This window comes from Limanda limanda, chromosome 6 (assembly GCF_963576545.1).
Source record: "Limanda limanda chromosome 6, fLimLim1.1, whole genome shotgun sequence".
Classification (NCBI taxonomy): domain Eukaryota; kingdom Metazoa; phylum Chordata; class Actinopteri; order Pleuronectiformes; family Pleuronectidae; genus Limanda; species Limanda limanda.
In genome coordinates, this window is record NC_083641.1 from 747510 (window position 1) to 763491 (window position 15982).

The 15982-nt window shown below is 39.4% G+C and overlaps 1 protein-coding gene across 1 annotated transcript in view; it reads right to left on the reverse strand.

Annotated features, from left to right (window-relative positions):
- Positions 1-2211: 2211 nt before the first annotated feature.
- sgsm2 (small G protein signaling modulator 2) overlaps positions 2212-15982 on the reverse strand; it is an 85136-nt gene continuing 71365 nt past the window's right edge. Inside the window, exons 15-25 of the mRNA XM_061073399.1 lie at positions 15479-15543; positions 12213-12358; positions 10794-10922; positions 10505-10687; positions 7272-7655; positions 6874-6998; positions 6674-6756; positions 4344-4453; positions 4141-4237; positions 3592-3759; positions 2212-2616 (exon numbers count right to left, since the gene is read on the reverse strand). Of these exons, the coding sequence (XP_060929382.1) occupies positions 2528-2616; positions 3592-3759; positions 4141-4237; positions 4344-4453; positions 6674-6756; positions 6874-6998; positions 7272-7655; positions 10505-10687; positions 10794-10922; positions 12213-12358; positions 15479-15543 (1579 nt within the window). The 3' untranslated portion in view covers positions 2212-2527. The remainder of the gene's footprint in view (positions 2617-3591; positions 3760-4140; positions 4238-4343; positions 4454-6673; positions 6757-6873; positions 6999-7271; positions 7656-10504; positions 10688-10793; positions 10923-12212; positions 12359-15478; positions 15544-15982) is intronic.

Genomic DNA, 15982 nt, shown 5'->3' on the forward strand with positions numbered 1-15982 from the left:
ATAACTGTAGTACAATATTGTCCTCATGTAACAACTAAATGTCCAAGAGTATGGTACTCATACCTCACAACTTTCCAACAACATGCTGACATGACAGAAGATATGGGTATTCCTCCTCTGCAACTGAATCACTAATAACCTCAGGTCAACTATGAATCTGACAGATGACTTTGTGCTTTTCCAACTTTGTGAAGAGCTGTTCCATTGTAACGACATTATGTAAAATGTATGAAATAGTATAATTATAATAAATGTTGTAATATGATTAGTTAACCACAGTCCATTTCTCAAATCAAACTCCCTTCATGACATGAATTCCCAGACTTAATGGGGATATACAGATTTTGAATCCGGGCAAATCCTTTAACCCTCACATCCTGCTGCTGTAAATACTCAGTATAACACCAGATTCTGGAGGTGAGGGGGCTGCAAGGGTCCGTTCACCTGCACCACAGAGGATCAATCAGCACATGTGAGAGCTGTTAGCTGATTGATCCAGACTGGGCTGCCTTCGGCATGACTCAGACAAACGGGACACTTAGAGACAGTCAAAGAGAGGAGAGAGGCACAGAGGACCGAGACACTGAACTGCAAATCTTAGACTTAGACTAACCCCTTTAAGTTAAGTTTAATTTATGTTTGCTGACGTGTGTTAAATGGCAATAAAGAATGCTGAAACCTGAATGGTTTGTCTCTGGCTGCTGCGCGTGGGAGAGCCCCATGGCAAGGTCAACTGCCACACGGATGTGTATTAATCAGCTACTGGAAACAGTCCCCAACAAATGCACTATCTATTGTAAAGTAGGCTCAAAGTGTCTGCTTGCTTTAAGAGTCTCTATATCTGAAAGCAGTTTTAAAGATTTGTGTCTTCAGTTAATCAGACAGGACAGGGACTTTTTGTTTTTATAGGCTCTGTTGACAATAAAATGTAGAATAAAGTCAGCCTAATTCTTAACTCTCCCTGTAGACATGGGTATATGATCAATTCAAGTTTGTTATCTTGTTATAGCCTCTTCGCTCCTCCTCACCAGTCTCAGACCTATGATACTTAATTCATGGATTCACATTTTTTCTTTTCAAATATCCTTCAATCGCCGTTTTTTGAAACCGTAAGCAGTAAAATAGAGGCTGATTTTAGGTAATGAGCTAAGTTCAGATAAACTCATCTAAGAAACTTTTGGCTAGTCACTAAGCAACACTGACAATTTAAAGTATTGCTGAGAATAAAAAACGATCACAGAATTTAATCTAGTATTTATTCATTAATCCTTTACATTCTGTTGTTGTACGTGTATGGTCTAAATCTTGTTTAAAAGCCCTCCCCACACTACTACACATGTGTGATGTGATGCATATGTGATTGGGAACGGTTAATCCCTTGATTTACAAAATGAATTTTGGTTTAAACCATTTACTGTAATTCTTCTAAAAATGCATGAATAAAACCAAATGTATAATATGTGTTTTTAATCAAAGTCTATATTCTAGATCTAAATTCCCAAATTCATTGCCCCAAATTGCAGAGATATTCCTAAGGGCCACACCTCAATGGTTGTTAGAGCCGTAATTTAAATCATGGGGTACAATAGAGGACGGCCTGTGTGCTCTTGTCCTCACTGTTGTGCTCTGCTGTTAGTTTGGTTTTCCATCTTGGAACGAGGATTAAACATGCTCTGACCACTGGCTGAAATTCTCAGAAAAGTCGGCTGCATATCATCCTGAGTTTCTCAACAATTTGGCATCTTGTGGCACTTCCAGCCTCCTCTGACTGTGGTGAGGCCTTCACAGGTGCCAGGAAGGAAACCCTCACAAAAAGTGCAACAAGTACCTTGGACTGTTACTGATAAAGGCAACATTTGTGTGATAATAAAGTCCTTGACAAAAGGAAAAACAGGGATTGGGTTGGGGTAACAACACACATGCTAGTTGTAGAAAACACTGGTAGTTGGCACAGTCCATTTGGTCATGAAAACTTCTTCGTGGCTTAGTCCTCTGCTCCTCTGTGTAAATCCTGAACATTACTGGCCTCTGCTGGAGGAACACATCCAACAAACACTGAGAACGCGTCAGCCTCTATCCAATATATTCTGTTTCAGAGTTGAGGAAAAGGGTGAAACTCTAGAACTCGAAGTACTGATTAATGACTAATATTGAGTGTGCATGTGTGTGTTTGTATTTGTGTGTGTGTATTGTGTTTTCATGCACACACACAAACTGCAAGACTGGGGAGACTCAAGAATGTGCTTACAGTGTGATCAAACTTACAAGCATGCAGACCAAGCCACATGTCTGAACGGACACCATGAGCATTCCATGTGAAGGTAAATGTAAGCAGATCCAGGCCAAGCTCCAGAGTCAGTCTGTTTCAGCAGCACCGCGGCCCCACTCCCAGGACTTTCCATTGGACAGGGAGGCGACCTGAGCCCTCTTGACCTTCTCTGGATCAACAGAGCTCTGGAAGTCACTCTGGGAGAGAAAACATTTTCTCCCTCTGCATTATCCCATTTCTCCTCCTCTTGCTCTTCGATCACTTGTTGTCCATCAGAGACTGAACTTTGTGGACAAGCTCACGTGCTATCTTCAAGATGTGTTGGACATCATGTCGCTCAGCCATCTCTGTGGATCAGACACACTATTAAAGAGGTTTTACAACTGCACTCACACAGAAAGCATAACACAGCCTCAACTGTAATAAACAAGCTTAACTGTGAACCAGATGTGGTTGGATGACACCATGAACTAGTTTGTCTAAAGCATATCTGCCGTATGAATGAGGAATATTATTATCTAAAGATCTGGCCTGTGGAATAAAGTCATATACTGCATCTGAAATGTATGTAAGGGCTCCTTTTTCATCTTACTGTATGTGTTTGCTGTGCAGTTTTCATTGTGGAAAATTAGCATATGAATATTTTTCTGCAGGTTTGAACATGGAAGCTGCTTCAGTGATTTTAAAACTTTTTAAAACTTATTTCAGATGAGCTTAATGACTCATTCAAACTATCTGTCATGTTCCAAATTCATTTCAGATTTTGGGCTCACTTTTTTTTACCTGAGGTTTTGTCAAGTTTGCATTGGTACTACTACCACATTTAAACCATTTAGCAATTATGTAATATTTATTATTTTACTTAAATCTATAATGCTTGAAGTAAACTGAGATTTTTGTCTGTACTGTTTCTGTATTTTAAACTATTCGTATACTATGGAGTAGCAGGTGACAATAAATATTCCATAAACATGATTATTATTTCATTTAAAATTAAGTATAGTACTTGGGTAGAAAATATCTTTGCTGAAAGTACTACACTAATGTTACACTTACAAACAACAAACAGTTGTCCTCTTTTTACTGGAATCCCAATGCTCCCATTGCACAAACTACAACTGAAACAGAGTAGCAAAGTAGAAAGAATGTTCTCCATAAAACAACTAAAAACTGTATAAATCCCACGATATTAACCTCACAAATGTGTTGTCCCCTTCCCACAGGGGGATGCTGAATAACCTAGAATGGCACCAACACAGCAGCCATAACAGAATAGTGAAAAATAAGCAATATAGGCTACACTACACATGTGTCTTACTTACCATTGAAGAACTTGATAATGTCAGTGAAGTCCATGTTGTTGTCCATGATGATCTCACGGTAAACTGTGACCAGTGCCAAGGCCAGGAAGAGGACGAAGTGTTGCGAGGAAATTCTGGGAGCCACCCAGATCACCTCCCACACTGCAAACACATTCTCGTACAGGAGCTCTGTACACACACAAACCCACAAACATCATTATTGTAACATTTCTTCTGAGCGCTCTTGTCAGTTGGCAAACAACATAACTGTACAACAACTACTACTCCTTTTGAAGATTTTGTACTTGTGTAACACTGAATATAACTTCTTTCAGTTGTGAACTTCACCTGAAGCACATAGCCTGCTAGAGGTCTATGCTGTGCAGTGTGCACTTCAGTTGTAACCCAAACTTATAGGGGTTCTATAACTTTCAGCTTCCCATCTTCAAAAACTGTAAATGTGTGAGTCTTTCTGCCACCCACTACTCAAAGACCTGATGCAGCTTTGGAGCCGACAACTCAATAAGTCACAGAACACAGGTCAGTGAGAGTAAAGGAAAGGTTGTTCACCTCTCTTGAAGTCCAGCAGGAACCAGCGGTAACAAAAGTAGAAGTGAGTGTAATCTCCATTTTGGTGAAACAGTTCAAACAGCTCAGAATCCAGGATCTGACAACAAAGACAACGCCCATGGCTTTTAGTGGAAGTGACACATTCACTTTCTATCTATTTCTCTCTTTCAGATAGACAAACAAACACAATAAAAGTCTATCACCTGGATCAGTGACCTCATGTTGGCAAAATGTGTGTCCATGGCTCCACCATTAGGGAAGTTCTGACTCATCCTCTTCATTAGCTGAGTGAAACAGCTGTACGCCAGGCTCTCTAACGCACACACATACACACACACACAGAGGAATTACATATGGTCAAGTAACCAGGATAACACTGTAATTACATAATCCAATTCAACTCTGTAACAATGACACTTCACTTATACTTCAAATCAATTGTACTAGTGCAATTTAGCTTCTGCTCTAAACCTGCCTCTTTTGAATGGGCTGTTAACTTTTTTCTGTGGTAATGCTTTGGAGCTACTTCAGAATTATTCTTGATCATAAGTGAGTCCTCCTCAGAGTCCCACAATACCTGTCACTTCTTATTGTTTGTGTGCTGAATGTTTTGTGTGTACTGTTTTTTATTATGAGTCAATGGTGCAGAGGGAAGTTAGAAAACTGTGTTCATCCTGCCTGGTGCATCTACAATTAAGATTTTATAATGTGTGGCTAATATATAAGTTTGAATGATTTACTTAAATGTAATTTTTTCATATATTGCCTGGTGGCTCAGAGGTCTGTTAAGCGTCGGAAAAATGTAGACTACACAACTTTTCAAAACTAGAATTACCGTACTGCGGTTGTATTCCTCCACCAACCATTGCAGTTCCGCCTACGTAAATGTATTTTTCCAGATTATATAAAGTCACATTGACCCTTAATTTTGACCACTGAAATCTATGAGATAATCTCTGATTCCAAGTGACAACTTATCAAAAGTATTTGAGATCTTGAGATATTACATTCACAAGGGAAAATGTGTTTTGGTCACAGTGACCTTGACCTTTGACAATTAAATTCTAATCAGGTCATCCATGAGTCCATGTGAATTGTGCCAGATTTAAAGAAATTCCCTAAGGGTAATCCTCATATATCACATTCACAGGAGCGTGTGGTCACCTGACCTTTGACGTCCAGTCACCAAAAATGATTTCAGTTCATCTAAGAGTCAAAGTCAATGTTTGCGACAATCTTAAAATATGTTCAAGAAAAACATAAACATACTTTGTGAGGCCACCATGAACTTGACCTTTTGGATTCTTTCAAAGTATTCCGGAGATATCGCGTTCACAAGGCACATATGTGCATTGTCTCCAAAGCCTAAAACTTCATCCTTGAGTCCACATGAATGTTTGAACAAAATTGAAAGAAATTCTGTCAGGGCCTTTTATAGATATAGCATTCACTGCAAGGACGGACAGACAACCCGTAAACAAAATGTCTCCAGCCTCATAAAAGCTTTGTAATTCAGCTTGATGTGAAGCATGACTGTTGTTGCAGAAGATAAGCACCTACAGACTGTGTAAAATTGAACCAGTTATCCCAAAGATCTGATGGCGCCTTTTGAGCCGCGATTTAAATAAATGTAGTTTATGTGAGTATGTAGATCAAGTCATGTTTAACAAGGTCCATAGACTGACCTTTAACACTGCCTCACCCCCTGAGCCCCCACTCATAAACGCTGACTGCTACAGAGCACTGGAGGCTTGTTTATTCCATTTTTATTAGATTGATGAACGCTCTTTGTCGAACCCTCAATGTGTTGATGATTTTGGTTTCCATTGACTGTTGTTAGGTTTACTTAGTCGTTCTTTTTGTCTATCTTTTTACTTTGTACCATCTGCACATTCATATTTGCATCCCCAGAAGAGGGCATTGTGTGTGGAGACCAATGGTATGCCCTGAAAAATTCAATAAATAATACTGTGAATATTTGTAAGTTATTTGAAAATTGAGGAATAAGTAGATACATTTAAATAGCACCAAATCAAGACATATATTATCTCAAGACTCTTTACGTGGTGAGGTCGACACCTTACTATATTTTGCAGAAAAAGTTCCAACGACAAGCAAGCACTTGGCCACAGAGGAGAGAAAAAAACTCCCCCTGAACAGGAAATAACCTCTAGAACCAGACTAAATGTGGGCCGCCTTGACTGGTTGAGATTAGTGGAGAGGCTGCTTGTTAAATTGAATCAGTTTTTTCATTAATACATTTACAATTTGCTGTGGTTTTGGGTGAGTCAACTTTACAAACTGACAATTTCAATATTTAATATCAATATAATAAATAAGAAAAAATCGTACATTGTGTGATGTTTGACTGCTGTGACAAAGAATCTAGTTCATGCATAGATTTCATTGTTGCATGAACTTCAACACATAGCTTCAAAATGTCTCATTTGTTCATGCCAACTGATACTGGGACTGAGCTGTTTCTGAACTTTTGACAATTACTAGTGTTTATAGGAGGAGCCCTTCTTCTTACCATCATCAAGGATGACCATGAGTGGAGCGAGCAGGTCACACATACCCTGAACGTAGCCCATCTCTAAATGTTCCCACACATAACTGCAGGCAGGGATGAGACACACATTACATTTAACTCAATACATTATCTGTGCATGTTACACTGAGAGTCAGTATATTTACTTGAGTTTGCTATAGTTGTTAATATTATTATTAAACCTGCACATGATGTTGCGTAGTTTCTCCAGGTTGGCTGTAGTGAAGTAATAGTAGTTTCGGTCGCAGCGTTGTACATCTTTGTCTATCCTGTGGAGGTTCAGGGCGACTATGTCCAAAAGCTCAATCTGTTTAAAGGAATCATTGTTGTTAACACCAGTGAGTAACTGAGTATCCATGACACCAGGCAAAAAGTATGTTTCCACATTGGATACAAGGCTATTCTTCATCTGCTAGCTTCAGCATAAATAGATGAGCCCCACATTGCTAAGAATGAGTTTATCATTCTGTCAAATACAGGTAAGTGTGATGAACATTACCACCTCTACAGTTGAGGTCACTCATTCCTTCTCAAAGCTGGCATAGTTTTAGCCTTTAAGTCATATTCAAAACAGACGTACTGTATATGACGACAGTGATGGTGATATCCCCTCAGCAGGTGCTCCATTTGTCACCAGTTTGTCCAATTGGCAACACAGCCTGTCCTCGGTCAGAGAGTCCTCACGCCGCCCCAGCCCACCTGGAATCCTGCCCTCATCACCACCCCCCCCTTCCTCCATGCTCTGACCGTCGTCTATGCTTGACAGGATCTGGGAATGAGCAGAGGTCACTGAGTAGTTTCTGGAGGAGGGGAGACCCGAGTCTGGAGAGTCAAACTCCACTAGAGGACGCTCCTCTGGGGGGAGGGCAGCAGGAGGGACCAAGGTGGTCGTAGTGGGCGTACTGTCCTCTCCACTGGGGGTCTCCCTGCTGCATGCGTCTGGCTCATCTACTGACATGAACACCTGGAGATACAATGATAGAGGATGTGGACTTTAATAATTATCTCTCAGTTACAAACTGAAAATAGAGGATAACTGCACCTTTTTTAGATTGTTAAGCCCAATCAAGCAAAATTAACATGTATGAAACACAAGGTGATATAAAGCTCCCTGGGTTTTATGATTAAATGAGTCATCTAATTATGAATTCAATATCAGCCTATTTGTGTTACTGCATTTGGACATTTCTTTTAGCAGTGATGGTCTTTATATCTTTGCAGTCTGCATCAGTTAATCGATGTGGAATATTTGCACTACTTCACCCAAAGATTTAAAATAGCCAAGTACACTCCTGATCAAAATCTTAAGACCAGTTAAAAAATTGCATGAATTTGCATTTTGCACTGTTGAATCTTAGGAAGGTTCTAAGTAGAGTTTCAAAATGCAAAAAGAAGAAATGGGAACAAGAGGCCAAAAGTTGTGAGCAGGCAATTTATTGAAAACAACAATTTAACTGAAGTAGGCTGTTCATCAGCTGATCAAAAGTTTAAGACCACAGCTCAAAAACAACCAAAAACCTCCTAAAACAGAAATTAAAGTGTCAAAAACTGACTCAGTAATGAGTAGCTCCACCATTATTGTTGATCACTTCAAAAATTCATTTTGGCATGCTTGATGCAAGTGTTTCCAAAAGGCTAGTGCGAATGTTGCGCCAAGTGGTGAAGATGGCTTCACGAAGGGCATCCACTGTCTGGAACTGAAGTCCATTTTTGTAAACTTCCCTTGCCATCCATCCCCAAATGTTCTCAATTGGATTAAGATCAGGGGAACACGCAGGATGGTCCAAAAGAGTGATGTTATTCTCCTGGAAAAAAGTCTTGGTCAGACGGGCATTGTGAAGTGGAGCGTTGTCCTGCTGAAAAACCCAGTCGTTACCACACAGACGAGGGCCCTCAGTCATGAGGGATGCCCGCTGCAACATCTCCACATAGCCAGGTGCTGTTTGACGCCCCTGCACAACCTGGAGCTCCATTGTTCCATTGAAGGAAAAAGCACCCCAGATCATGATGGCGCCCCCTCCACTGTGCCGCGTAGAAAACATCTCAGGTGGCATCTCCTTTTCATGCCAGTAACGTTGGAAGCCATCAGGACCATCAAGGTTCAATTTTTTCTCGTCAGAGAATAAAACTTTCTTCCACCTTTGAATGTCCCATGTTTGGTGCTCCCTTGCAAAGTCTAAACGGGCAATTTTGTGGCGTTGAAGGAGACGTGGCCTTTGAAGACGTTTCTTGTTTTTGAAGCCCTTCCTTCGCAGATGCCGTCTGATGGTTATTGGGCTGCAGTCAGCACTAGTAATGGCCTTAATTTGAGACGAGGATCGTCCCGTGTCTTGACGGACAGCCATTCGGATCCTCCGGCTCAGCGCCGGTGAATTTTTTTTGGGTCTACCACTTGATTTTTTTGTTCCATAACCCTGAGGATCTTTTAAGAAATGCAAAATGACTGTCTTACTGCGTCCAACCTCAGCAGCGATGGCACGTTGTGAGAGGCCTTGTTTATGCAGTTCAACAATCCTACCACGTTCAAAGACGGTGAGCTTTTTTGCCTTTGCCATCAAGAGATCTTCACAGTGTGATTACTTGACAGGAAATGACATGGAATCCAAATTTTTGCACAGATTTTGGCTTTTAAAGGCTGTGGTCTTAAACTTTTGATCAGCTGATGAACAGCCTATTTGAGTTAAATTGTTGTTTTCAATAAATTGCCTGCTCACAACTTTTGGTCTCTTGTTCCCATTTCTTCTTTTTGCATTTTGAAGCTCTACTTAGAACCTTCCTAAGATCCAACAGTGCAAAATGCAAATTCTTCATGCAATTTTTTAACTGGTCTTAAGATTTTGATCAGGAGCGTATATACATTGACTACATAAATGGGGCGGCATGGTAAAGTGGTTAGCCATGTCAACTCACAGTAGGAAGGTTCAGGTCCCAATTTGATATATATATATATATATATATATATATATATATATATATATATATATATATATACACACACATGAATCATTGTTGTTAACACCAGTGAGTAACTGAGTATCCATGACACCAGGCAAATAGTGTGTTTCCACCTTGGATACAAGACTATTCTTCATCTGCTAGCTTCAGCATAAATCGATCAGCCCAAGATTGCTAAGAATGAGATTATCATTCTGTCAAATCCAGGTAAGTGTGATGAACATTACCACCTCTACAGTTGAGGTCACTATAAAACTGTATGGCAAATATAGTCAAGACATTGACAAGGTTAGAAATAATGATTTTTATTTGAAATTATTGAAAAAAACTGTATATATTTTGTTCTTCAAACTTTGCGAGTTCTCTTTTTCTGGCAATTTTGAGAGTATAATCGAACCCACAAATGTGATGCTCCAGATACTCAACTAGCTCAAAGGTAGGCCAGTTTTATAGCTTCTCTCAGCAGCTAAACAGTTTTCAGCTGTGCTAACATAATTGCACAAGGGTTTTCAAGGGTTTTCTAATTATCCATTAGTCTTCTAAGGCGATTAGCAAACACAATGTACCATTAGAACACTAGTGATAGTTACTGGAAATGGGCCTCTATACACCTATATTTCATTAAAAACCAGACGTTTCCACCTAGAATAGTCATTTACCACATAAACAATGTATAGAGCGTATTCTGATTAATTTAATGTTATCTTCATTGAAAAAAACTGTGCTTTTCTTTGAAAAATAAGGACATTTTTAAGTGACCCATAACTTTTGAAGGGTAGTGTATATACAGTATATATGTATGTTCCTGATTGTAAGTATGATTTGGATGTTGCATCAAACTGTGTTGAGCCTCCTTACCTCATTACTGAGTGTGGAGTCTCTGTGAACCAGTCGTAGGACATGACTGTCAATGCTGCTGCCTGAGGACAGCTTGGCAAAGATGGCCGACTGCATCTCCTTCTCCCTCTGCTTAACAATCACCTCACAAGCCTTCCACTCCTGCATCACCTGCTGGTAACGCTCACTGATCTTTGCATCGATCTTTACAGGAAAAAAGGGCAATCAAACACTGCCTTTCCAGTTTGGAGACAACTTATATTGTCTGTGTGTGTGTATGTGTCTGCGTGCCTGCGTGAGTGAGCTATACCTGTCCCATGTCCTTTTTGCCCATGCCGAATTTGTAGTGTCCCAGCAGGAAAGGCCAGACCTCCTTCCTAATGTCATGTTGCACTCCACCATAGTAAACCAGCCTCAGCAGCTCCAGTTCCTTATAGTTCTAGACACACAAACACACAAACAAGAAGAAGAATCTTGGTGTGAGTGCTGTGAAGAAGAGGAAGTGCATCAATAATGGACGGTGACAACAGAGTGATCTATACTGGGGAAGATACAAGTACAGGTTTGTAAATAAGTAATGATGACTTTGTTGGAGCTGATGAGTTATTACAGTGGCTGCTCTGCCATACATTTTAATGCCTTGACCATATTATGTTATGATTCAACCCTTAAAATGTAACTGAATTGAACACCGTTTTATTATAATTCTATCATCTTTTTGCCTTGTATATTTTTGAGAAGCACTTTGTAACTTTGTTTAAATAAGTGCTATAAGAATAAAGTTATAATCTTGTATAATCCTTAATGAGACTTAATTTTACTGAAGCTCATTACATTATCATTAGAGTGAAGGAAATAGTGGAGATTGCAGGAGCAATACATGATTTCTGACACTTAATTAATATAAAACTACATTAGCAGAGGATACAGAATACTGTGTATGAGGGGAGGACAATATAGACACCTATTTAACAATGAGCTGATGAATGGACAGATATGAGGTTTTAAGGAGTTTAATAAGTTTACTAAGAACATGTTTAGTGTTGAGTGAGCGCTGATGACCATCACTTTCCCATCCACTTAAAACAAGAAGAAATTATTAGATGTATATCATCTAAATTAATGGCAAAAACTATAAAAGACAAGACACTATTTGCACTATTTGCATTAGTTGCACAATGTAGTTAATTTCCTCCCCAACATATTTTAAGAAGCATGCACACACACAGTCACATACACACACATGAAATAAAGATGTTCAACTCTTGATTGACAGAAAGGTGAAATGCTTTTCTTCCTCTAGTTTTCACATGCCACTCCTGACAAGATGCTCTGCTCTTTATAAACAAGATACTTCTTTCACATTTGTTTACCAAAATCTAATATGTGCTTAAAATCTTCACTATTAATATTATATCAAGTTGCCTTATTTCTCAAAAATAGACTGAAGGACAGAAACCTTTGCTCCTTATTATTCTTTTAAGGACTATTCCTGACAGGTTGTGACAATTTATCACACTTTATAAGATACTGCATTAAATAAGACTACCCCACCGTACAAAATGATGAAGAATAATCATTGGCAAGCTGCTTGGATGTCTTGCCTCTGAATCTCCCGCCTTGGGAGGTGTAAGGGTGTCATAGTGTGATGGAAGAAGATATCTTTATTTATTTTATATGTTTGGTGAGTTTCTGCAGTTTTCCATGAGCTCAATCCAGCTTTACCCACCTTGCAGTCTTTCTGGTACTTGCTCCACACGTCTTTGCTGAGGCCCCCGGACGCCTCACATGGTCTGTCTGGAGGAACAATGTTGTGGTTGACCAGAGCTGACAGATGAGTCCGCACAGTGGACAGGTGTCGACAGTAGGCCAGCCCTGATGGAAGATGAGACATGGACACACAAACACATACAGTGGGGCAAAAAAGTATTTAGTCAGCCACCAATTGTGCAAGTTCCCCATTTAAAAAGATGAGAGGCCTGTAATTTTCATCATAGGTATACCTCAACTATGGGAGACAAAATGAGAAGAAAAAAAAAAAATCACATTGTCTGATTTTTAAAGAATTTATTTGCAAATTATGGTGCAAAATAAGTATTTGGTCAATAACAAAAGTTCATCTCAATACTTTGTTATATACCCTTTGTTGTCAATGACAGAGGTCAAACGTTTTCTGTTAGTCTTCACAAGCTTTTCACACACTGTTGCTGGTAATTTGGCCCATTCCTTCATGCAGATCTCCTCTAGAGCAGTGATGTTTTGGGGCTGCCGCTGGGCAACACAGACTTTCAACCCCCTCCACAGATTTTCTATGGGGTTGAGATCTGGAGACTGGCTAGGCCACTCCAGGACTTTGAAATGCCACTCCTTCGTTGCCTGGGCGGTGTGTTTGGGATCATTGTCATGCTGAAAGACCCAGCCACGTTTCATCTTCAATGCCCTTGCTGATGGAAGGAGGTTTTCACTTAAAATCTCACGATACATGGCCCCATTCATTCTTTCCTTTAAACGGATCAGTCGTCCAGGTCCCCTTGCAGAAAAACAGCCCCAAAGCATGATGTTTCCACCCCCATGCTTCACAGTAGGTATGGTGTTCTTTGGATGCAACTCTGCATTCTTTCTCCTCCAAACACGAGTTGAGTTTTTACCCAAAGTTCTATTTTGGTGTCATCTGACCATATGACATTCTCCCAATCCTCTTCTGGATCATCCAAATGCTCTCTAGCAAACTTCATACGGGTCTGGACATGTACTGGCTTAAGCAGTGGGACATGTCTGACACTGCAGGATTTGAGTCCCTGGCGGTGTAGTGTGTTACTGATGGAAGCCTTTGTTACTTTGGTCCCAGCTCTCTGCAGGTCATTCACTAGGTCACCCGTGTGGTTCTGGGATTATTGTTCACCGTTGTTTTGATCATTTTGACCCCACGGGGTGAGATCTTGCGTGGAGCCCCAGATCGAGGGAGATTATCAGTGGTCTTGTATGTCTTCCATTTTCTAATAATTGCTCCCACAGTTGATTTCTTCACACCAAGCTGCTTACCTATTGCAGATTCAGTCTTCCCAGCCTGGTGCAGGTCTACAATTTTGTTTCTGGTGTCCTTTGACAACTCTTTGGTCTTGACCATAATGGAGTTTGGAGTGTGACTATTTGAGGTTGTGGACAGGTGTCTTTTATACTGATAACGAGTTCAAACAGGTGCCATTAATACAGGTAACGAGTGGAGGACAGAGGAGCCTCTTGAAGAAGTTACAGGTCTGTGAGAGCCAGAAATCTTGCTTGTTTGTAGGTGACCAAATAATTATTTTACCGATGAATTTAACAATTAATTCATTAAAAATCCTACAATGTGATTTCCTGGATTCTTTCCCCCAATTCTGTCTCTCTTAGTTGAAGTGTACCAATGATGAAAACAGATGTTCATATAAAGAATACACTCAAAGGGCGGGAGTATAGTTACTAAACAGTGCTATCTTAAAGTCAATGAAGACGTCTCCTGTTGTAAATTCCTACAATCTCACAGAGTTCTACACTTCTCCTTCAAGGCTATCTTACTATGACATTAACCTTGCTGCTTACTGAACAAGGAAGGTGGAGACATTAGGCCCTGAATGTCTATGTCGGGTGGGTTTTATCCCCTCTCTTTATTATACAGCGCGGTCTTTCAGTTGGAAGGCAGGACTTATTGATTTCACGTATTGATTTATCAATTTTCTAATGCTGTTACTCAAAACCCTGTGCTTGCACTGAAATAGCCCCCGTTTGTGCTCAAATTGTGTGCTTGCACACTGATTTCTTGTGCTCCAGGTTCATATATGGGTTGGGAATTTTGACAGACAAAAATTCAAGCACTGAAGAAGAAAACCAACAGCAGAGCTAAAGCTGGACAACAGGAAATATATCCATTCAACAAAATATTTTAAGTGCAAGTACACAGTTTGTGCACTAGTAAAACAAATCTAAGCATAAGCACGGGCTACTTGAGTATGAGTGCAGGTTTTTAGTGAGAGCTTTACAAAATCTTAATTTGAAATCAAGTCCTATTCTCAAACTGAAAGAGCACATAAAAAAACCCATAGTGACTGACACAGTAAAAAAAAAAGGTCTCGTAATGTCAGACCTTCACATAACTGATATGATCTTTTGTCTTCATTTACAGACACAGACAAAAAAAGCTGAGTAATGCTGCGGAATGGCCCCAAATCTTTGTGTCTTAATTCTATGCTGACATATATTATTATATACAGATTATCACTTAAAGTTGCATTTTCTTTTTTCTTTTATGGCATCAAAATGAATGTACATTCCAACTCCTTCATACTGATGTTGTAATTAAAATGATCCTTAGAACAGCACACTCCTTCGATTTATTTGGAATTATTGTATATTGTATTACATTACGGTCAGCAAACATATTACTCTATCCAGACTAAAGTGCACTGAGCCATTCATTAATTTTGAAGAGGAGTTTTCATCTCCCTACTGTCACAGAGTGTTTGCTATAAGAACTGTTTGGTTTCTCTCTAACATTGTAACCTGACTCTGTAAAGTGCCTTAGGATAATGTATTTTGTGATTTGGTGCTATACAAATAAAATGGAATTGAAATAAAATTGTTGTAATTTTGGTTTGAATTCTTCACAAGTAGAATTTCATAAGAAATCTAATGTAATGTCTATTATATAATAATGTAATAGATATGTATTTACTCTAGTCTATGGATAAAGTCTTATTCATTCTTGTAACAAAATAAACAAATAAATACATGTCAAATCAAATTCCTTATAATGACAGACTAGTCACACTTTTGAGAACCAATAAAAAAGAGCTAGATATTGATTACAAGCATTTATTAAGATGGCCCCTAATAGATGCAATATATTACCTTGTGTGACAGCAGCAGAAATGTGTTTATCAACACAATTCATCAAAGAACCTCAGTATTCATAAACAAGGTAGACATAAGTAGTCTGCTGTGGTAGCATGTTGTACTTACATCCATAAAAGGCTCTGGAGACTATCTGCCTCTTCATGTTCTGGCAGAGCATCTTTAGAGGAATACTGGTGGGAAAAAGGTCACCCATTATCACCATGGTAACCACCACCATGGTTGGTCTTCAAATCATTCCTCTGATATGGTTTGCATAGATTCTGGCTCCATGAAATCTGTGACTTCAAAGTCCCTTTCTTTTGGAAGATGAGGTCAAATATTGTCGCCATGATAATGCCTATTCACCAATTACTAGTTGCATATTAGCATAAACATTAGGGGACTAATGGCTCTTTATTACAAAGTACATTGTAGTCAGCATGATGTCTAAAAAGGAGGCAACTTTAGAATAGGGAGAAGTGACAAAAAAGTGAGTCATTTACGAGGAAGACCTCACCCTAAAATGAGGAACATATTGTAAATTAGATGGACTCGATTTCCAGTTATTTTGACTATATTAACATAAATAGTCTATTTTGGTTCATGAGTATAGACCAGGGGTGTCCAAAC